General features: G+C 40.9%; 2 protein-coding genes across 2 annotated transcripts in view; both read left to right on the forward strand.

Annotated features, from left to right (window-relative positions):
- Positions 1-13,805, forward strand: part of LOC122407818 (zinc finger protein 845) — a 54,195-nt gene extending 40,390 nt beyond the window's left edge. The window contains exons 7-10 of the mRNA XM_043414252.1: positions 6,160-6,357; positions 6,503-6,680; positions 12,159-12,527; positions 12,962-13,805. Of these exons, the coding sequence (XP_043270187.1) occupies positions 6,160-6,357; positions 6,503-6,680; positions 12,159-12,458 (676 nt within the window). The 3' untranslated portion in view covers positions 12,459-12,527; positions 12,962-13,805. The remainder of the gene's footprint in view (positions 1-6,159; positions 6,358-6,502; positions 6,681-12,158; positions 12,528-12,961) is intronic.
- Positions 1,863-5,921, forward strand: LOC122407819 (multiple epidermal growth factor-like domains protein 11). Its single transcript, XM_043414253.1, has 6 exons — positions 1,863-2,155; positions 2,278-2,377; positions 2,485-4,568; positions 4,648-4,907; positions 5,038-5,202; positions 5,302-5,921. Exons 1-6 carry the CDS (start codon positions 2,043-2,045, stop codon positions 5,382-5,384), a joined length of 2,805 nt encoding a protein of 934 aa, XP_043270188.1. The 5' UTR covers positions 1,863-2,042; the 3' UTR covers positions 5,385-5,921.
- Positions 13,806-23,450: the final 9,645 nt, after the last annotated feature.

The following is a 23,450-nucleotide window of genomic DNA, read 5'->3' on the forward strand; positions in this document are numbered from 1 at the left end:
AATTTGAAAAATTGTGTGATATCGATATTGTGGAAATGGCAGGGAGTTGAAAAAAAGCAAACAAAACATTACAGCATTGCAATGAAACCCGTTCTGTGTTTTACAGAATCGGGCATCGTGTTTACTTCACTGATACGAGTTGGAACCGTGTATTTAGTACAATTTACCATCGTACTTGCAACAGGCTTCGATAATAATATTGAAAGTACGCTCAATAGCTATTAATGATGAGCAAACTCCGGTTATTGCGGATGATGGTAATTTCGTTGAGTCTCTTTAGCTACTTGATTTTAATTATACGTATTGCTGAATAAATTTATGAAGAATACATTTATTTCGTCTTCGGCTTTGTTATTTTGGTCGATCAGCTTGTATCTGAACTGCGGAGAGGTGAGCGCAGAGATCCGAGATTTATATTTATCGACCCGCTTTGGCTTGATACGGAGTCCTGTCTGGCACATAATCTCTCTTGCCGTGGTGGGGCCACAGTACAAGTATGGTAAACGAAGAGAACGCGAAGCAACCGAGAGAAAGAGAAAAGAGTTTCGTCGGCTTCGTCGAAAAGGGCCTAAGAAAGGGACAAATAAGTCCCCGCGAGCGCGTGAGAGATCGCAGGCACTGCCCATATACCCATCATTTGAATTATGGGCATTCTTTCTCGTGTTCTGAAAATCCGTGTGATATACGTTGCCACCATTGAATTTATAGCTCTCCAAGCTGCAAATATTCTTGACGAATACGTACGGACCTATGCCGTAGAATAATTATGCTAGCCTTGTCAGCTTTTTCTAACTATATTTCTCACGAGATGAAAAATCGCTTCAATATAAAGCTGAAGGTACGGTGAGCCAGAAGTTTTTGGAAGTGAGCCGCACCGATTCTCAACTTTTTCAACTGTTGGTTTGATATCTCAGGGTACATTTAGTTTTGAGCAATAATCCGAAAAACATTCGTTACATAAAATCGTTCCTCATACGAATTCTATTCAATTTGTTGCTCGGATTTAGAATCAAGAATAAATTCGTTGGGAGCAGACAGCGATCTGGGACACCAGACTGTCGTGAGCTTAATTTATCGCCAGCGAGCCACAATTTATTGATTAAATAGGGAATATCGATTAAATATTTGTCCACTCTGATTCGCGAAGAGTCATTTTTTTCTTGATGATCTATAATTCAGAAATTCATTTCAATGCTGAACTACGTGAAAACTCGAGCGCGTGTTGAACCGAACCGGATACTCCGACAGCCGAGTATTAAAGATTTCACGAACACATAACTGATTATTTATTTGACGCTTCATGAAACTCAATTCGAAGTGGTGACCTATTAATCATAAAAGATAAAAAGGGATTCTTCGTTCGACTGATATAACGCTTAGAATCTGTTACGAAAATATTGGAATGAAGATTCATTTGCTCATGTCTATTTTGACGATTTTCGCGGATGGAGGTTAATTTATAAGATTTGCTCTCTGTTACTATCGACTCAACATCGATACTAGTCTTCAAGTACTTTGTGTTGAAAATTTCGAGGTATGTGAACCCTTTATCAACGAGTTTGATTATCCACTGCGAATAATTTCTAAAAAAATATGTTTACACGACAGAAAAGTATTTATATCAACTTGTTTTAACGGAGACACTACGATAAGAGTCAAGCAAGCTATTACGGATGTCCTGTACGTTCTGATAGATAGAACCAGCAGTTATTGTGAATCACTCAGTTATCGCGCCTGTAGCATTTCGGTAGCAAGTTGACACATGCATTGAACTCATTCATCCTTAGTCCTCTGATAAATATTATCTTATTTTTAAAACAGTAGAGAACTTTTCAGAGCCATCAGTCTTCATTCGTTGTTGCACTTCGTCGGATGTCGTTTTTGAAAACTAAGCAAAAAACATAATACTCTTGACTATTATATGGTGGAAGTATTTAAAGTGTCAGATCTCTCTTGATCGAATCTACCAAAATAATTGCACTTTCAGCTATGTCACTGGATTCAATAATGCAATAAGTGGTGATAATCTCTAGTCAGAAACAATGAAAATAAGTGACTCAGTGTTAGGGACATGTTTCCTTGTTCTCGTGATGTTTTCCACTCTACCAACAGAGATTTCAGGTGATGCATTGGGACAATGCCGAATATTGGAAAGGTATTTATTTGTTAGTAAAAAATGAGATCATCGGCTGAGTATTCGAATAAGTAATCTATTTTATTCGTCAGAATTTCACAAGACTAGAACGAAAGCTGATAAAATAATTAATACTTTCATAGCCAACAGCGTACCCGAATGGTCAGCTATCGTGAAACTTATAGAAAACGGGTGTTGGGAATTTTCTGGAAAAGGGCGACAAGGATAAATTTTCGTAGGGAGGTAAAATAATAAAATTCATATGTGAAAAACTCCAACAGGAGTTGCAATAATCTTACTGTTGTAACAGCACATAATTTTTTTATTATTATTGGAAACGATAATGCCAGGTTTTCACCGATCTCGTGTGGGTGACTTCATGTTGCGATGGATACCATCGAGTAAGAGAGGTCCCCATTACATGCGAACCTGAATGTTATGGTGGATGTCAGAACGGTCACTGTATTGAACCAAATACCTGTCTATGTTTTCCTGGTCATCGACACCCATCATTGGAAGATTTGAACACTTGTGTGCCCGACTGTGATGGAAATGCCAATCATTTTGAGAACTGTGGTGAGCATGGTCGATGCATAGCACCCATGAGATGCGAGTGCGACGACGGTTACATGGCAACATTTGCTCAGACGAATGCGATCATCTGTGAGCCTAAATGCGAACCGGCTTGTGGGCTGCACGGTTTTTGTTATGAACCGAATAAATGCCGATGCGAAACTGGCTATCGTTTAGCTTTAATAAATGTACGCATCAGTACATTTGAAGAATGCGAGCCGATTTGTGAAAACTTGTGTATCAACGGAGTTTGTCAGGCACCGAACAAGTGCTCCTGCCTTCCGGGATACAAGCAGCACCCAACGAAATACTTCCTGTGTGAGCCAGTCTGCAACTATGACTGTATCAATGCAAACTGTACGAAACCGGATCACTGCGAGTGTCATGTTGGTTACGAAAAAAGTCAATCAAATCCGCTAGGAACATGTTCGCCCATCTGTGATCCAAAGTGCATTAACGGAGTCTGCACTCATCCAAATCACTGCGAATGTCATCAGGGTTACGGAATCAGGCCAAACGATTCGAATAATTCTTGCACACCAATTTGTAATGTTCCTTGCATCAATGCAGCTTGTACTCAACCAGATACCTGTGAATGTTATCCCGGTTATGGAAAGAATCGGAATGGGCCACACAACGAGTGTTCACCTCTTTGTGATCCACCGTGTATAAACGGAGAATGTACGAAACCGAACCACTGCGAATGTAATCATCGTTATAAAACAGATTCGAATCACCCAGAAGTTTGTTTACCTATTTGTGATCCACCTTGCACGAACGCAGTGTGTATTCAACCAGATACTTGTAAATGTTTGGTTGGTTACAAACAATCAATGGAAGAACAGCCTCAGATGTGCTCACCAATTTGCGACTCACCATGCATTAACGGATATTGTCACAAACCGAATCTCTGTCACTGCAACAATGGTTATAAAAACCTACCAACAGATCCGCCACAATTTTGTACACCGGTGTGCGATCCAGCATGCGATTCCAACGGTTTTTGCGAATCCCCAAATAAGTGTAGATGCAACAAGGGTTACATCGAAGCTGATAGCGTCGCCAATTCTACATTCAAGAACAGTGTCATTTGCCAACCTTTTTGCTCATCAAAGTGCAACGAAAATGCTAGCTGCATTGCACCTGATTTGTGTCAATGTAACCTTGGATACCAACCTGTATTTCCATCCGACCAGCAAGTATCGAATCCAACACAATGTCTTCCGATTTGTGAAAAGGATTGTATTGATGGTTTCTGCGGTTATCCAAATGAATGTGTCTGCTTTTCGGGATATAAAATCAGCGAGAATGACAAATTCAAATGCGAACCTCATTGTCAACGAGATTGCATCAATGCCAAGTGCACTGGGCCCAATCATTGCGAGTGCTTGGACGGTTATGAGAAGGCACCATTGAGACCAAGCGAACCAGGTGACAACTTATCAATACTTGACAACATTTGTATTCCACGGTGCTCTGAAAACTGTTCAAGCTGTGTTGCACCAAATCAATGCATCTGTCATCCTGGCTACGTGCTCAAAAACTCAGTAACCAATCCATCTTCGCAGTCCTGCCAACCTTTGTGTGAGCCCGCTTGTCCAAAAGGATTGGAGTGTGTTTTGCCAAATCAGTGTGAAGTGGCAACAATGTACAATCAAACGGACAACGGATTTCTGAAAACTGAAATAGATGTTTATAATTCAACGCAGGATTGTCCTGATAGTGGTAACTTTTCCATAAAGCAAGGGTCTTGCATCTGCAAAACTGGTTGGAGTGGCTCTAGATGCGATGAGCCAAATTTTTGTGTTGCGACGTTCACGGCCAACAACGAAACTGACAATCAATTCTACACTATGCTGAGGTTAGTTTTGCTGATAAACGTGTCGACCAAATGAAAAAATCTTTACTCTTTCTTCGATTTTTTTATTTTTTTTTATTAGCGAGCCAACGGAAAATCATCAAATAAACAATGAAACTGCTAATGAGGAAGCAGCTCGAATGCGGGGCTGGAAAGCTCCAAAATGTAATGAGGATTGTCAGAAATCAGTTATGGAATTTGATTTCAATAACATTAGTGACTTAATCATCCATTGCCATCGAGAAATAGTCCCAGATGTTGTTAGTGATTCCTTTGTCGCTGAAGAACCATCGCAAGAAGCTGAAACAAACAATTCAATTATTGTGTGCTTCATAAAAGCTGGTAAGTCTGTCGTCCATGTGGCCATTTTCCATATAATTCTTCGATAGAAGCTTTGAACTAATGAGTGACATTTTTCATTGATGACATGAGCAACTATTTTGATAACTCCTGGAAACTTTTTAATGGACAGAATCCAAGTGCAGCATTCCAAAAACACGAGTATCGTCAGCCCATGGCTCGCTCTCTACGGTTTCTGGAGTCGTAGGAAGTGGTGTCTTTGTCATAACTCTCACTCTGGTTGGTTCGATCATCTTTATCGTCTTTCGAAAAAGAAAGAATACTTTGGCGACCTATGGTTAGTCCCTGAAGATCCAATTCGACTGACGTTCCATAAGAAAGATTTTCTGAAATTAACTCACTTAAAAATGTGTCTTCGTGGTTTATTTTTATGCAGCGGTGTCCCGAAGTACCAGCATTCTAGCTGAATGGGCAGATGATCCGAATCACAATTCGAACCCCGAAACCTCAACTCTTTAGATCTATTAACGAAGAAAAACTGGAAAGGAAATTCTTACAATTTCGTAATTGATGAACTAGAAATAGATTATTCATATTCATCACCCATCTTGGACAGCATGCGTCAGGATTGCCATCTGAAATTCAAATGAAATTGCATTGATTTAGTTATACTGCGACTCTGATTTTGAAAACTCTGATCGATGCAATTTCTCCCTCAAAGCATTGAATATCGATCAGTTTGTGTGATGTAGGGAAGGCATCAGATCCAACCCAACTTCGCGTCAGATGCTCAGAGATCAGAAAACGAACCTTGAGTAATCCCAATGTATAACAAGCGCGATGCGGAGCCAGTTTGGCCGCTGTTTACAAAATCCGAGTCCCAATCCAATTGCACCGGTAGCTGATGATTTTTCAGACATTATACGTATAAAACTAATTAAAATTTGTACACTTTACTTTAAGTTAATAACCGTTGTGAAGATTCGTTTGTTACTATTATTATTATTATTATTATTATTATTTCATTCGAATAAAATTGATACCGTTTGTTCATAATTCTCACAGTTGTTTAGATATTTTATCGATGATTCGTAGAAAAAACAAGTAACGAATCCTTGCTATCCTAATGTCCCAGCATCAACCTCATCCGGAGCACATATTCAATCATCTCAATCCTATCCCAGAATCTGTAATTGCCTGAGGATCTTCAATCAGCAGGTCTGTAGATATCGAAATGCTCATGCCCTATGACACAAAAACTGAAAAATTGTTCATGATCGATCTTTGATTTTAGACACGCATTGAAGCAACACACGATGCGCCATGCTGGCAAGAACTACAAATGTGGACTTCCAGGGTGTCCAACTATTCTACGAACCGAAAACGAGCTTCGATCCCATCGACGTTTGGTACATGAGAATGGAAACACTGACCGCCCTTATCGGTGTAACGAATGTCCATATTCTGCGAAAACAAAGATCCAACTACGAAGGTAAATTTTCAAGTTAAAAAAATATCTGATAAAGCTCACTGTTTTTTGACGATTTCCTCGTCATGAGGGTTCGATATTGAGTGAAGAATGCGAAGTTTAAACGCAAGTGAACTGTTCAAGTTGTTTTAAAAAACCAATTTTTCAGACATCAAACAAGACACGAGGTTCCGACGAGTGAAGCGAATTCTAATCAGCTGAATTGTCCTTATACACACTGCAATTTTACAACAAAGATATCATCACACTTGAGTAGACATCTCCGACTACATACTGGTACTAAACCTTACAAATGTCGTCATTGTTCGTACGCCAGCAACAATCTGGTAAGTTGGTCAATCATTCGATAGCATATTTATCAAAAAAGGATGAGAATTATCCCTTTTCATAAAATTGATAGCCACAGTCACGAGATCACCTACATGAACGACAAAGTACACAAAAGTTAAGCGAACCTGAACTCCTGGCGTGGGGAGGCTAGAAAAAATCGATTTTCCGGCGATGCACATATTTGATCGTGACCCAAAACCCCATAAACAATTCGCTTGAATTTTCGTTTAAAAAATTCAGTATTTCATCGTCGAATAATAATCTGCAGAAAATTTGACCCCTTTCTGTGAAGGATACCTCCGAAATTTAGTGAGATTAAGGTGGCCTCTATCTCGGCCTCAATAACTAAGCCCCTAAAACATTACGCTATCTGGTTTGCTCGTGCTTTTTAAATTACGACTCGCAGGGTTTGCCAGCACGGAATAAGTCACAAGTTGAGCTAGATTCGGGTTTCCTCGTGTGTCCCGGTCGTTCTCCTCGTAATTCGTGCTTTCGTAAACTTTGCCACATCATCGCATATTCCAACTTGGCCTAAGAAATTCAAATATCCTTGGCATTGACTAACAAGAAAATGCGAGTACGATGTCTCGAAGGCTTGAGCGTTGATCTCGGACGGAAAGGTTTCTGAGGGGGACTCGACATGCTTGATTTGAAATTCATCGTAAATTAGCGATGGCCACTCCGCTGCTTGTTCGCCTTTCATTCGATCTCCTTCCCCCCTTTTATATCGCAAAGATATACGCCCCCCGTTATTTCAAATCTTGCCAATCAACTGATGTAAGGAAAGCCATCGGCCCCAAATATTCGCAATGACATTCGGTATAGAGAGTTAATACCCAACCGCAGCAGGTGTGACACCAAACACATAGATTTAGCTTGTAAAATATAGCACTCGCGTTCGAACATATTTATATATGTAGAAAGCACGAGTCCGGTGGTGGCTCGCACCTACTCCCAACCAACTCAGCCAGTTGTATTTTTACGTACTTGTATATTTGCATCTGTGTGTATGTATTTATTTTTTCTTTCTTTACCTCGATCCGTCCTTCTCTCACTCTGCTGCTCTTCTCTTTGGGCAACGCGACATCGTGGCGTAAATTAAGCAAGGTACACCTTAATGTTTGGACCGCGCCGCCGCCACCGCGATAAGATAACGAGTTAATTGTGCTCACTGAATGCCCACACACGCACGTCCAGTCATACTCTCTCTCTCTCTCTGTCTCTCTCTCTACCCCTCCCCCCCTCTGTCTGTTTATTTCTCTGTCTCTCTCACTGTCTCTCACTGCTGGCCGGTATGCTAATGTCCTTTGAAGCTTTAGCTTGGGATGCAACTCGCATACGTGAGGCTCTCCGTGTCTCTTTGATAGCGACATAAACTCATTTCAGGGGCTCTTACTTCGTGCCAGATTATTTTCACTCGGTTCGCCAAAAAAGAAAGAAAGAAAGAAAAATAAATACAAAAAATTCTCCAAAAGCAACGCTCGTAATCGTAATATTTGGGGGCCTCGAATTTGTGTACAATTTGCAATAACAAAAATCGAATATATATTTCCTGACGAATATAGTTCGTGGTTCGTGATAAACGAAAAACCCACTTTTCATTTGCATCGAAAGGAAATAAAGCTTGTTATGCACCGTTTATTCCTCCGAACACATGAAGTTAATTATTTTACTCACACGCTTAATTTACTGAACTTTCCCAAAATGTGGTTTCGGACTTGTCGATCTTACGGACATCAAGATATCGATCGCGCGGACTGGATAAAAATATTTTCTTCGGTTTCGAGGCGTTTTTATCACTCCGTAAAATACTTCTGAGAGAATAAATTCAGCTCCTCAATTTTCTGATCAAATAACGAAAAATTCGTCACGTCTTTTGCGTTTGTGAAAATCCATCTGGAGGAGATAAATTAGCATCGTTTACACTGTGCATCGCGCCACTAGAGATTTCCTCATAAATACAGTTCTGAATATTTGACAATGAATAATTTGAAAAATTATTTTGACCACTTCAACTTCGTAAACCCAAAAATTATCGACAGACGGGAAAAAAGTCTAAGGAATATCGAAATTAATTTATTTGGACTCTTTCAGTACACAGATAAATAAATTGAAGGAAATTGAAAGGAAATTTTTAATGCTCATAACATTTGGAAATTTCGAGTGATTATCGGTTCAATAAAAGTGTGAAAAAAAATATGGCAGGGTGACTGCTAACGGGTTGAGCCAATGTCAAATTTCCGTTCTCGAACAACTTTGAATATAGAGGTCAAGTGTTGAAATGAAATTATTGAATTTCTTATTTCAATAATCGACGATATTATATATTGAAAAATGTGTCAACCGAAATGAAATTCTCGAATTATAACACGTCGAAATGGAAGCGGTGACTTTGGTTAACTCCGGTACCATAAGAATTTAAAGACGTGATATTTGAATGGGAAAAATATAGTGATGGAGGAAAACAGAGGCATCGATATAAATTTCTCAAATTAATTGGCTCTCCCGATACAGAACTTTTATTGAAAACTCAACTGGGCGGTAATATTCACACATAGCGTATCTCCGCTCATATATCGAAGATAAGAGCTTTCTACCTCATTTACATAATTGCGTTTAGTTGGAATGTACAGGGCGAATAACGTCTCGCAGTTTCACCACAGATATAAGTCTTATTCTCGGGGATTAATTAGTATTCGTCATTAAGTTTAACTCGCTCACATCGATCGTCATATTCGCTAATTGTGATCCATCTTAATCTTAGCCTGGATTGTTTTTTTCTTTTACCAAGCTAAAAAGTTGCGTAACGGATATAAAGATTGGTGAAATAAGTAAATTTTTACAACGTCGAGTTATTGAATGTTTAATCAAGGACAAAAGCAAAATCTCGGTCTCGAGTGCTAATTTATGGGACAGTAAAATACGTCTCGAGTGTTAATTTATTGGACAGTTGGCTCGGCTCATTTCATTAATGTTTTCTTGTCGAGTGTACATGCGTTTTGCTGGCAATTAATTCAAATATTAGGATACAGATTAGGCCCCTTTGACGTTGAAATTCAAAAAGAAAAGACTGTTTGAAAAGTGTATTTGATCAATGCATACATCCAAACGTTTTATTTACATTGTAAAATCACGTCGGTAGGTACGGCAACATAAAGAGGTGCCTCGCTGCGTCAACAAGATTACATGCCACCTTCTTCCTTCCTCTATCCCCTGTTTTCCTCTATCCTCTCTTCTTTCGCGTCACTCCCTGGCTCGTTTATGATTTACCACGGACGGTTACACGCCCGTTTCGTTCTCCCTTACTCAGCTTCCCTTTGCTCTTTTTATTCTTCCTCTCGCCCTTACCCGGACATGTATACGTATACACGTAATACTACCGGTCAGCAAGTACACAATTCGCCTCTGCCACGTACGAATTTATATATAAATTTAATGCCAGCTCGGAATATTTGACTGCTGAACCCAGCGTGTTGCTTATTTCGGTTATTTTTCCCTTTTCCTTCATTTTCATTCTCTTTCTTCATTCTGCTGTGTATGAATCCTTCAAGATTGAATATTTCTGCCTGAGTACTTTTCTCAGTTTTTCTTTTTATTAATCTTTTTGTTTTAATCCGTTTATCTCATTCATGTAAGTACAAGAAGACTCTCGGGCCTCGTCTCTCAGCTTCGAAAATTGCCTCGCTGGATCTAATGAACTCGTTCCGTTTCCTTTTCCCTTATCATAATGCTGGCGGATTCTACACGCCGCGTCTTCTCATACCGCGCGGTATATATTCCCTTAGAACCGAGATCGTAAGCTCTCACACCCTTGTGCCCGGATCTATGTATATCTTTATGCAAAACTGAGTGGGCTCTCGCGACCGCCGCAGCAAAAAGATCTTGGCCTGTCTGTGAACCGACGTAAAGTCTACGTTTTGATTTTTACGCCATTCCCCTTTGGGTCCATTTGATGAGACTTTAGATTGTACGAGGAATTTGCAACTTACCAAATTTCTATTTTATTCTAACGAAACTCATTCTTTTTTTGAGCCGATGCTTTTATTGCCAATTTCGTTCTGTTAAAAAATTGTTCAACATACTTTTCCCTCGGAATTAGAATTTCTGCTTTGTTAAATCGATTGCACTGGGATAGAGACGTGAATCGGACGAACAAAAAAGGTGTACACGCGGCCAACATCGTAAGATTTTAACAGTTTTTTAAATCCTTACCTCCTCCTTGTAAGCAACTGTCCAAAATTTCAAATCGTCTGAAAGTAGATACGAATCTTGACTCAACAGTGTTAAAGCTACCCAGAAAATTCCTCGCTTCAAAAGTTTTCAGAAAATTTTCAATATTCCGTTGAAGCACTCACAAAATAGTTTAAGCCGGAGTCCGAATAGTCTGCGAGTTCATGAACGTTCGAATTAAAAAAAAAAAAAAAAAAAAAACAGCGTCGTCATGATGGATCGAATCTTTTGAACTTTCTAATTGTGAGCGGAGCCCCTTAAGACAATTCTTCATTAAGCCCGTGAGGCGATGTCCAATTGACAATTTACCGAGGAATAAATCTCGTTGCAAGCATTTTCCGCATGCGAAGCTTGTCACGCCAGGCATCTAGAAGCAAAAATATTCACTTATGATTACATTTTAAGTTATCGTTGCCATCAACGGCTCGTATAACCTCTTCCGTCGACGTAAGATGTTTACGACTACGGCTGTCTACTTAGCCGTCTGGCAACAAGACAGAAGATAACTACACGCTGAATACTTACACATAGTGTCGTTAGCGAGGTAAACGTTACGTATAACTATAGAAGAGCGAGAGGGAAAGGCCATTTCGGCCATTTTAAATTGCAGCCCAGTGATCGAGCACCGCATACCGTAGCCAATGAACGCATTCGCTTCACGACACTCTGCTGCAGTCCTCGTGCGTCGCATTCGTTCCCCCCAACTCGAGTGCATAAACGCATCCATGAACCTTCTAATCTGAGTAGCAAAAGGATTTATCATCGATGACACGTTTCGAATGCGCCATCGTTCTCCCAACTCGGTCATCGAACGAATCAGCTTTTTTCTTTTCAATTATCACTATCCTTAAAGTTATTTGTGTGGGAATTATTGTAACTCATTTCACACTGCAGTCATCTTTGTCTAACTTTAGTAACATCTCCACGTTGTCATAATTCCGGGATTCCTTTCTATTTACTTATTTAGTTTTCTTCTGATAAAATGAATCAGAATGAAAAACTGAATTTCTGATGTTGGAAATTTTTCATTTCTGTCGTTCGCACGTTACTCTATTTCTCTGTCGTTCCTTTTCTATCGTCCGAGCGTTGAATATTTTTGCACCCTTAAAAAAAGGTACAAAGTCACTGAAATAATGAATTAACTGAAATCATTCGAAATTCTGAAAATTCTCTCGATGATTGCCTGCAGAAGTGTCATGTCATCAGCATCTTTTTTGTAAATTTGAATAATTCTTGAAAATCAGGAAAATTTGCGGAAGCACGTGCTCTCAACGGGCCTCCATCCAGGCAAGACGATCTACGAATGTGACGTATGCACTCGCGACGGCAGTCCGGATCCACATTGCACGAACTTTGCGAAGGAACTTCGTGCTCACTTACTCGAAGCGCATCCACGTGATTTCCCGAGGCCGAGTGACGCGAGCGATCACGTAGCCAAGATCTTCAGAACCGATGGAGAACCTGGATCGCCCACACCCAATGTGAACAACCCGAATGAAGACTCGATTACCGGCCAGAGACACGATCACGACTATAAATGCTAGCAAACGTCTCGTTCAAACTGCATCAGAATGAAGTACCAGGGCGTGAATCAGCTCCAGAGATTTCTCGAGGTATCACAATCCCATTCTCATGATAAAACGAACTAATATCACGAAATTAATTATAAAAAACGCCATCTCAGCTTGAGGATCCAATTTTCGCATTACAAAATTTATTTTCGTTGATAATTACTCGAGAAATTTTTCGATTATCCGATCTTTGTACTCGAACAAATTTTCTACTAGCATATTCCCAGCCAGCATTTAAAAGTTTTTGTTTCATAACAATTTTTGGGCAAGAAATTTCTTTAATTTGTCCTAACGCACGTCCCCATTCCCCAAAATCTTTTAACGTTTATCTTTTTCGATGAAAGTATACAGCTCGCTGGCGTGAGGAATAAATATTTCAATAAATCGTAGAATATCGTAAAAACGACAACACAAAAATATACTTTGATTTAGGCTTCGATAAACGTTTGTACAAACAGCGTTCAAATTATTTATAGAGTCGATGAACACGAGCAAAACATTGTTTTTGCTGCTGAAACTCTCGGCCTGAGAAGCTGCGCATTGGAGGTTGCCAGACCTTTCTTTCGAACACCTATTACACCTACAATCCATCGAGCCCTGGACACATGCTTCTGGAAGGAAAAAAAACACGCAGAAAATACAACCCTAGTCGCAAAGAATAAAAGCCACCGAGAGTCCGTGGTCACAAACGCGGTATTGGACCAAGACTGTGCCCGGCAGGAAGTACTTAATGTGATGTACGCTTACGTGGTACAAGGTATATGTACTTGCCAAGCACGTACGTACTAGCCAAGTCTTTTATGCCACGTACACAACGTGAAAATACTAGGGAATAGCAGTTAAGCTCAGAGTCCTGCCGTTGAATCAATTCGCATAAGTTCCACGGAGCATGATTTAAACATATCGAGTAATATTCTTAAATAACGATCAGCTCCTCCCCTGTCATCTCCCTACGTACATAAGTTGATTGTGAGTGAAACGGCGATGAGTTGCTTTTATGTTCTTGCTCGCTTAACTATACTCATCTTCCAACTCGTCGGCCAATTTTCTCCTGATGGTGGGATTTTAGGAACTCGTATACATTTTCATTTTAACCTACGTGTCTGTGAATATTTTACTGGAATACTGAACAAAGACAATGTGACTTGACATAATCGAGTTTCTGATCCCAATCTCTTTGATAGTTGGAACATTTTGTATAGAATTCAATTACATTGATGTAAATGTTGACGCAGCAACAGGAAGATTTGCACTATGTTATTTCAAGACGAAAGTGAACCGATTTTTTTTCTAAGAAATGTGTATTTTTTATTAAAAATGAGATGAATAAAGATATTTTTTTAAGAATGTCTTATTCCTTGAAGTAAAATTATCCTCATCATGGTGTCACTACAGTTCAGGAAAAATCTTTCAAATTGCATGATCGGAACGTCAGTGTGTGCAGTGATCCATCTATCTTGGCATGAAGCTTCACAACTGATACGTTCACGTTGGGGATAAAAAATAAATTCTGATGAATCTGTTTTTCAGAAATGATGATGAACGAGTCGTTTTATTTCATAATTCGAACTTTGAGCTTCGTTCTGCTACTCAGGATCCGAAGATGCAGTTGCGAATGATGTTTTCAGTGTTCGTCTATAATAGAATACGACCGAAGATAAAATCAGCAGCTTTACAGGTAAACTACGAACTTTTTATTTCGTTTTGATTGACAAAATTAACGAGGATGGTAAGAGAAATTTGGAAAAATGTATCGAAGCCTCCATTTATCGGTACGAATATAAAAATGAAGAGAATCGTTGAAAAAGGTTGCAATAAAATGTCTGAATTTCGAGAGGAATCCTTGCGCCAGCAGGTAAGCATGCTAAGAGAACAAAAAGTTGAACAGCATCGGTAGAATTTTTATGAATTGGTATGCGGGAAAATCGCAAATAAAGACTGCACCAGAATAACGTAGCATTGAGGAAGAATTTATTGGCGTGACCTTGGTGGGTACGGAAGGCGGGAATACCCCCGAAGGTTTGGATCTCCGTTGAGAGGAAGGAAAGGCCTTCGCTGCCATATCGAGAGAAGCGCGTGGAGCCATTCGTGGTCTTTATACCCTCTTTCGTCGTGATAGGTGTCGTAAGCTATGCGTCGTCCTCGTGGACAGGATATACCGAATGGAGAATGGCGGGAGGGAGAAAGAAGGAAAAAAGACAATGTTTTCACTCTACCATTCTCTGCAGTTGCCCTCTCTTCTTCCTCATCATGAAGATTCAAGAGAGAAAGAGAGATATGGAGGACGGTATTGAACGGGAAGAAGAGAGGCGGGGGGAGCGAGAGAAGCGAGCTCACAGCGTCGAACATCGTGAGTGTGAAGGATAATTTATCGACTAATTAACGAGGATGTCCTTCATTACGAGTCGAGCAGAAGTCGCGTTCGCTCCTTTGCAGCTCTTTCTTGCTTTCTTTCTTTCTTCGTAGCGTTTTCTTTGCTTTTAGTTTCTCTACGACCTACGATGTATTTTCGAGTCTTTCTCTCTCATTCTTCATTTCGCTCTATCCCTCCGTCTTCTTTCTCTTCCCTAGCTGTGTGTCCGCGTCGAGTCGACGCGCTTCGGGCGCTGGCATTATTTTGGCGCCCGAATATTTACGACCTCACTATATCCCGGACTCTATCTCTCTTCTCGTCTCTACATAGTCCAGTGAGAACGAGTGCGATATAGAAAGCCTCGAGGACGCGAGACAGAAAGAGAGAAAGAGACCTCTGTTCACTCGCTTGATACTCTGCTCAACGTGTCCCCTAGACCCCGCATAATGATGAGTCCCGATCTTACGGCGATTCAGGACCAACTCTCTCAAAATTCACTTCCCAAAAAGGATCTCCCCCGATTAATGCACGCTCATCCTCAAACAGCTTGAATTTTAGCAGCAATCAATGTGTCGCTGATCTGTGACATGAGAACTAACGTCGGTATGTCTCCGATCAAGCGGACTCTCATCCTTTCTGCCAGAGACAAAGAAACCTGATAATGGGACCACTCGATCTTAAAGAGCCATACCATCAATGACAAGGAATCACCGTTAATGCGTACAAAATTGGTTCAAATTACTCAATGATCGTTGATGAGAAATATCTCGATTGCCATGGAATGCTTGAATTCGAATTCATAAACACTTGCAGTTTTCTAGTTCCAGAAAGACTTTTTGTTAGAAATCTTATTAAGTGCTCCATCATTGTTTATTTCTAAAGCTATATTCAAATTATAGCTCATAATTCTACTTGATTAACTGTAAATCATGTAGTTTGGATGCTTTGCCACTCCAAGTGGCCGACGAAATATTTCGAATCCAGCTAACACCTTGATTTATATCGTCGCCATTTTTTTTCGAGCCTTTAATCATTAAAAGAGACTTACACGGATTGAAAATATTTCCTTCAAAGATAACCATAACGTTCCGTTTCTTAATTTTATTTCAAGCAAACTCTTGGAATCAAGTCGAAGAATCCTCGCAGCTACACCGATTAATTACTCATGACTTGCAACTGTCAATAATCGGATGCTACTGACCGGCTAGCTAAACGGAGCAGTCGTCCTGAAAAAGTTGGTCTCACGAGTGCCCACGCTCGGTGGCAATAGGTAACTGTACGCCAGTGATCTCTGGCTCCAGCTCGTGCTTCTGGTGCTGTTGGCTGGTACCCGCTTAATGAAGATATAACGAGAGGGTTGCCGCAGGGTTTGGCGCGTCGCGTCGACACACCGACACCCTCGTTTCATTCCTCGACGTTTCTACCATCCATACTCCGTCCTTTTCCCATCCCTGTTGGCCGAGATATCCGCGTTGCTCTCTCCTCGTCGCTCTCTTCCACTCTTCCCATCTTCTTCTTCTTCTTCCCTTCCTCTCTCCGTCTTATTCTCTTTTCATCTTCCACTCACTCAGTCTTCTCCTTGGCGCCCTTTCTCAGTCACTCCTGCACTTTTCATCGGAGACCCTGTTTATCGCCCTGGCGCCTGTGGTGCGGATTCCCAAGGGTCCCTCGGTTCCGTTTGCGTTACACCAGAAACCCTAACCCCCAAGTGACATCTTTCGACGAACTAAACTATGAGATTGACGACATCGAAAAGACGCGTGATGAAAGTGAGATTGAGCGCTTTTGACGTTGAATCACTGACTGCATTAAGTCGTGATAAAAGAGGGAAAGATCTTTAAAAATTTGAGGCTGTCAAGGGCTCGTTCACCGACATATTCGTATCGGAGAATCCATTTTTCCAGTATTATTATAACAATAGAAGAGACGAACGAAGCTTGGGTACAATTCCGCATAATCCGAATCATTGAACGTCATTTCGATGGCTAAAGTTAGAAAAATTGAAGCTGCTAATCTTACTTAGAATACGAACATTATTGGAATTGATCCAATTCATCCTTTTTGCAGACGCCCCCTTACAAAGGCATCGGAAAAAGCTTCATGCTTGTTGCGAATGTACGAAGTAGAAATGGAGCTCCCTCAACCGATGCCGTGAATGAAGGCCAAGAAACATTTAACATTTTCTAGGAACCCATTTCACCGCAATGACGCTAGAGATGTGGATGATAAAATGAACCTTGCTGAAAACAAACAAGACAAAAGACTCAGGATCGGGGGGGTTGCAGAATTTTAGTGCAGCTAGAAATTCTGCGGATTTCATTCCCCCAATTACACCAGGTTATTTGTCCCAGAAGAGCGGGAAATCGAGACAGGGATGAGCCGAGGAAGAAAGAGAGAAGGGAGTCAGAAAACCGGAGAGATGGCAGACGCGCCCGCTGCGGTACCGTAAATACCAACCGCAAGACAGGAACCGAGGGTGCGAGAGTCAACCACAAGCGGGCTTGATACGCGCGCGTACGTTGTCCGTGGTTTGTACGTATGCATTACCAGCTTCAGAAGAGTATGCTGAAAAGCCTCGACGTTGTAGGAGTTTTAGGAACGAGTTGCGTCAGAATCGTTGCTTTTCATACTCTTTGCTGTTTTCTCGTTGCAATGAAACCGAAGAATTCAAACTCATAGATTCTCCGTTTCCGTAATCTATTTGTCGATGCAACCTACGGGAGCAGCTTTTAGATGAACCTTTTTATTACTGTTCCCCCATGAGGAGAACTGAGCTAAACGGCAAATCGAATTTGATGATCAGATCAATCGTGTAATGAGGAGAAAGCCTCTTCGGAACCATCATTTCATTGAACCGCTGTGCAAATTCAAAATTCCTGGAGATTTGGTGATGAGGTTCGAAGTGAAAAATCCAGTTGCGTGTTTCCATGTACACGCAACGAACATAAATTCGATGAAATACAATTAAAGCGCAAATGAATAATTGCATCGTTTTTAAATTGATCTCACGATTCGTAACCTCCTCGAGTTGGCGAAGCAGCTGGCATCCTTCTGCGAGCCCAAAGCCGATGAGTTTTGTACCCGGATATTCGAGGTCTGATAAAGTCGACAGAAAAACGAGGTGCGTGCTTCGCGTGTCGACAAATGCACACGCGCTGATCGGATAAGCCCACCGTGATGTCACGCAGTGAAAAGTCAGCGGGTGTCAAAGTAGAACACCCGCACCCCCCACAGACTACTCGCTGTCTTTCACGCTGGACCATTAAGTAACCGAAAAAAGTATCGTTCACTCGCCCGTTTCACGATCTCTTTCGGTCGCGGTGTCTTCATTATTGGAGACTTGGTTAGTTATATCGTTCCCTCTGCCGGACACATCCCTAGCAATGTATGTCATCTGCAAGCTATTAATTACACCACGAAAATATTCTCGCTTCATTAAATTCTGTTCACACTTTAAGCATCACTGAACTTGCTATCATCAATTCTTGCAGCCTTAATTCTAATACCGTACAGAAAAACAATGCTCATAAACTGCTGATCTACAAGAAGGATTTTTGTAGAATTCAGGTGACCGGTGGGTTCATAATCTGCTTGAAATTCTTTAATTCTGTGCTTCCTACTCTGAAAACGAAGTTATCAGGATTGCCAACTTTTTTAGACAAATGAAGAGCGCTGGTGCTGGAATATCTGATTCGATTTCATTGAGACTTCAAATTTAGAATCGCTACCGGAAATCCTCGTTTCTAATTGAGAAGCAGCAGTCCAATGACACTGCGCGTTACATTTATTAATGAATTTTTCCGAGTCATTAAAATGCCGACCATATCCATTAATGATAAGTGAGATATTTCACTTATGGAATGGTAAATAAATGAGATTATCACGAAATTGCGTCTGCCTTGATGGATTGCCAATAAAAGTAACTTGCTAAATTCAGTCGCAGTATATCGGGCGTTGCTAAGGCATTAAGCGTGTGTGTAGTGTGTGTCAAGCACCTGCAACTCAATAAAAGAGGTCACGAGTCCGAGAGTCTATTATGCATACAAGCACCTTGCTTTTGCTGATTCGCTTTCGAGCATGACGATCAAGCAATCGCATAATATCTTTCGTACGCTAGTTGGCAAGCGTTCTTATTCTCAATAACACCAGCAAGTTTCACTTCCTCCCCATAAATCCACGCAAGCCGTTCATTGCGAATAATACAGACACGTCGGTGTTACGCTACATTTTATATCGTGATCTTCGCCGGTCTTCATAAAATATCGCGGTGGCTTACACGAACCGAGTCGCTCAAATTCAATTAACATCATTATTGTATTTCATTAACATCTTTTTTTCACTCCCCCTGACAGAATGAGTGTTGGCCCTATGCAAAGGTGAAAATAATTATGGAAACGTCTAATCAATTATGGTGCCAATGAATCTTATAATTACGCGTTGCAACTGCTACTGAGTTAAACATCAAAAAATTGAAACATTAACGTAAGCTTCTCGAAAACAATTTTTCGTAGTAAAGAATTTTATAGATTTTTTCAAACCAATTAATTTGTACTATGAACAGACTTTTATAAATTTCGGCAAAAATGGTCACTATAAAAAAGGGAATGAGCGATAAATCTTGAAGTAAAAAAAAGCATTAATATTTAATTTGCCGTAAAACGGTGAGTCCGACCCCGATGTTTCATTTGGTTCGTATAAATCGGAACAACCCTCTTTCAACGAATAATACAAGAACGAGGTAATATCATACGGCATGAAAGGAAAGAGAGAACAAAAAAGTATGAAAAAGAGAATCGGCAACAAGACGAAAGGAAGAAACCTCGTTCACCCTCATTGCTTCGCGGAGCTCGTTCTGAGCACAGAGCAGAGCCAGAAACTCGACGGAGCTTCGAGCTGGTTCTCCGCTTTCTTGCCAATTAATTTTGGTGTATCCATATCCCGAAGGAAACGTTATCTCAAGCGAATAGTATAATACAAGCCAAGAAAGATAGTGATAAAGAAATAGTGCGAAGGGAAGAAGGAGCGGGGAGGGGAATGAGTGAGAATGAGAGGATTCTGGCGCAGAGACTATTGCAAAAGAGAATATAGTGGGAGACAAGATGAAGTGAAAGTGAGAGAAAGCGATAAAAGAGAAAGAGAGAGAGAGAGAGAGAGAGAGAGAGAGAGAGAGTGGAGGAAGGCGGAAAAGAGAGGAGCGTGTGTATAGAAATGAGGAGGGAGAAGAGGTTGGTTTGGCGGGCCAAGGGGCCATGGGGATTGATGGCCAGCACCTTTAATGCCGTTTGTATGTAGCGGCGCGCGTAAGCGCCTCGCCTTACAGTAATTAGCTCAACAAACGCGCCACCCTGTCCCATCAATTGCTACCCTACGCTTTCTCACTCTTCCCAGTCGTTCGCTCTCACGTCCTCGGCCGATGTCTATCCTTCTTCTTCCTTCCTCGTTCTCTTCTCTCTCGTATCCTGAATTAAACATTCGATGCCTCCTGTCTCTCGCGGCATGCACATTGCCGGAATGTAAATATATAAATACACTCACAGAAGGAAGACCAGAATATAAGCGGGGGAGAATCTGTATGAGAGACTTTGCCCTTTTTGTGTGTAAATGTCTATACCTTCTGTGGCTATTATTATTTTAGTGTACAGTTGAATACCTCGATAGCTCTTGTTCCTTAACCTGACGTTCTTTCTTTGCTCTTACTACCGTGAAAAATCAACCCCGTACGGAGTTCTCGTCTACGGTTGCTCGGAGTTTCGATCTTGTGGGTTCTCTACCACCAAACACTCCAAGTCTAATGAAATGTGGAATACGAGAGTCTCGGATGCTTAGGCTCATCAACATTGGCGTCCAATTCGTCGTTGTTAGCTGCCAAATAAATTGAGAATGAATTATCACTGAGTTAGTTACTCCACTGAAAAGACACAAATGATTCTCAGGGTCTTGATGCGAAGCAGCCCACGTGTTGCTTATCGATCGGGTTGTGCAGTTACTCAAATTGACGTAGCCAGACCTCATTTTGATGGGAGCTCCGAGGCTATCAAAATCCAAGACGCGATTTAACTGATCAGTTGATTTAAATGATGAGAAAATTCAATGATTAACGTCAACCATACTAAATAAGTTCCCCGAGTCTCATCTCAAAGTTTTATCTAATCTTGATGATTCCAACTTCCCACTTGTTTTGGAAGATCATTCTGGAACGGTATATTTAATGAGAAATACTAATGTTTACTATCCCGGACACCAGCGAAATTAATTGCAGTGACTGGTGGTTGGAGGCACTCCCAGCAACGTGCTCATATATTTATGCCATATTAGGAAATTTTGTGTTCAAAGAATTTGTCTATTGTACCCACCGCTTTTCTGAAATTTCTCCCTTGCTTCATCAAATTGAAGGAGGGACGAAGTCGAATTCAGAGAAAACATCGTTCTTCGTTAAACTCCAATCGGTCACCTTTGTCCTCATTATTAACACAAAATAGTTATCAGCCGACATATGGGAGTTTTGCATGTTGTTAATTATTGGAGAAGTGCTAAGAATCCTGAGCGAACTAATCCTAAACGATGGGAAAAAGACTATCGTTGTGTTTCATTAAATTTATTTTTCTCATCCGTTTAGCATGAATACTTGCAGAAAATGCGTCATTACTTTAGGTTCCGACTGCAATCAAATTATTCCCAGTTGAACATTCCAGCTCAAGAAGCTATGATTCCATCGAGTATGGTAAAAAAAGGTCCTCTAAAAACGAAGAAACTAAAAGTATCTACACAATATTTTGGTCTACATTCTGCTCGTCACAATGGCGAAAATTCCATCGATGAAATCCGTCATGGCTGAAAACTATTGGAACGTTCCACTGTAGATGGGAGCCGGACGTTGGAGGGTCCCGGGTTACAGCAGATTTTCTACAGACTCCGAAGTAGATGCTACGTGTACGGTGAGTAAAAAACGTATGTGTGTACGGATGTGGAAATAAGGTGCGAACGTGGATAGTGCCGCATTGCCACTAGGTAGAAGAACACGAGCGCAAATATTATAATACGTTCGCAGGCTTTGTTGTTCCTTTTTCCTTCTCCACAATATTCTTACGGCGTACGTAGGGTTTAGTGCGGCCAAGCAAAAGTATGTGCTATTGCACAAGAATTAAATAACGTTGGGACCTGCATGGAACGTCGAGAATCGCATGCTTATATACATAGCCGACGCGTTATATCGCTGCGATGCGATGCGAGTGGTGGGAGATGCTTTTTTTTATCTTATCCATCGCTTAATTTACTTTCGTCCTTTTTCCCATTTGTTCTCGTTTCTAGCTGGAGGGCAAGTAAGCGCAATGGCTTCACACTATTTCCAGGATCGAAAAGCGAACGGCGAATCTCTCGGTTTCCCCGCAAAGTCACGATATTCTTTTTTATTTCGACTTTCGTGTATACTTCCTAACTCCTTTTCGCCATTCGCCAGAGATTCTTTCACCGCACCCTTCTGTTTTCCACTGCATTCTTCCAGTTGACAATTATCCTCCCCATATTAGCTTTAGCTATTCCACTCTTCTGGGTTTCCTATTTCCACACCTTCAAGTCCCCTGTGCCTTTTTCTCTTCGTGTCAGACGAACGAAAAATATGGTGGGTTCGCTAGGCTTATCAGTGGATACCATTACACCTGAGGTGAATAATTGAAAGCTACACTTCAACAAAGAAAAAGATACAAGCACATTTCCAGATGGATTCTGCATGCAATATTTTCCACAATCATTTTCGTCGACGATTTCTCACTCTCGAACCATGACGCGCAATTTCCGGCTTTCAAATCCCAATACTACAATGTGGGGCTGACGCTACGGCCCGAGTTTCAGCCATTTTTTGGTGTTCTCTGTCACTATTATTTTTATAAAATTGGAAAAATGTGAGGCCCTGAATTTGAAAAATTGTATTTCATGACCCGCTTTCGGAGCGAAAGCCACAATGAACGATTTTCTACCATCGAACCGTTCAGTCGGATAAAATATTTGATAAATATATATTAAGAAAGTGGTTCTACACAAAGGAAATGCAATGTGTCAATTATAAGAGTGTAACTTTTTCTTCCAAATCAATGATGGAGGCCTCTTCTCTCTACCTGCGGGTCCTGGTTTCGATTTCATGAAAAAAATTCATAACGGACCAAGCTGAAGTTGACCCTAATAATTCAGAAGCGTCAAGAGATGCCATCCCATTTCAAGAATACCGGTCGGAAGAGCTCCACAAAGATTCCTGTGTAAAGGCCTTTGAAGGATAACTGCGTGTCCTGGTGAAGATTTCCTCGAAGATTTCTCAGAACGAGACGATGATTGCTTCAATCAAGTATATATTCGGTTGTCGTAAAAAGTTTGAACAAATTGGATTTACCGTATGTCGAATACGTCGAAGTTGCTACGGTTCTAAGGCGTTCGTTAATCAGTTACAGAGATTATTGCACTCGACGGAATGCACGCAGTGAGTGAGTAAGCCCTTTTCTAAGTGCGTGCTCGCTCGGGGCGTGTACACGTGAAAGAGCGTGCCGGCACGTATTATATCCTCGCTGTCGACCACACCAATGAGCGTCTCGCTCTTTCTCTCCTTTGCGTTCTCTCGCGGTGGC

The sequence above is a fragment of the Venturia canescens genome, chromosome 3 (genome assembly GCF_019457755.1).
Source record: "Venturia canescens isolate UGA chromosome 3, ASM1945775v1, whole genome shotgun sequence".
Classification (NCBI taxonomy): domain Eukaryota; kingdom Metazoa; phylum Arthropoda; class Insecta; order Hymenoptera; family Ichneumonidae; genus Venturia; species Venturia canescens.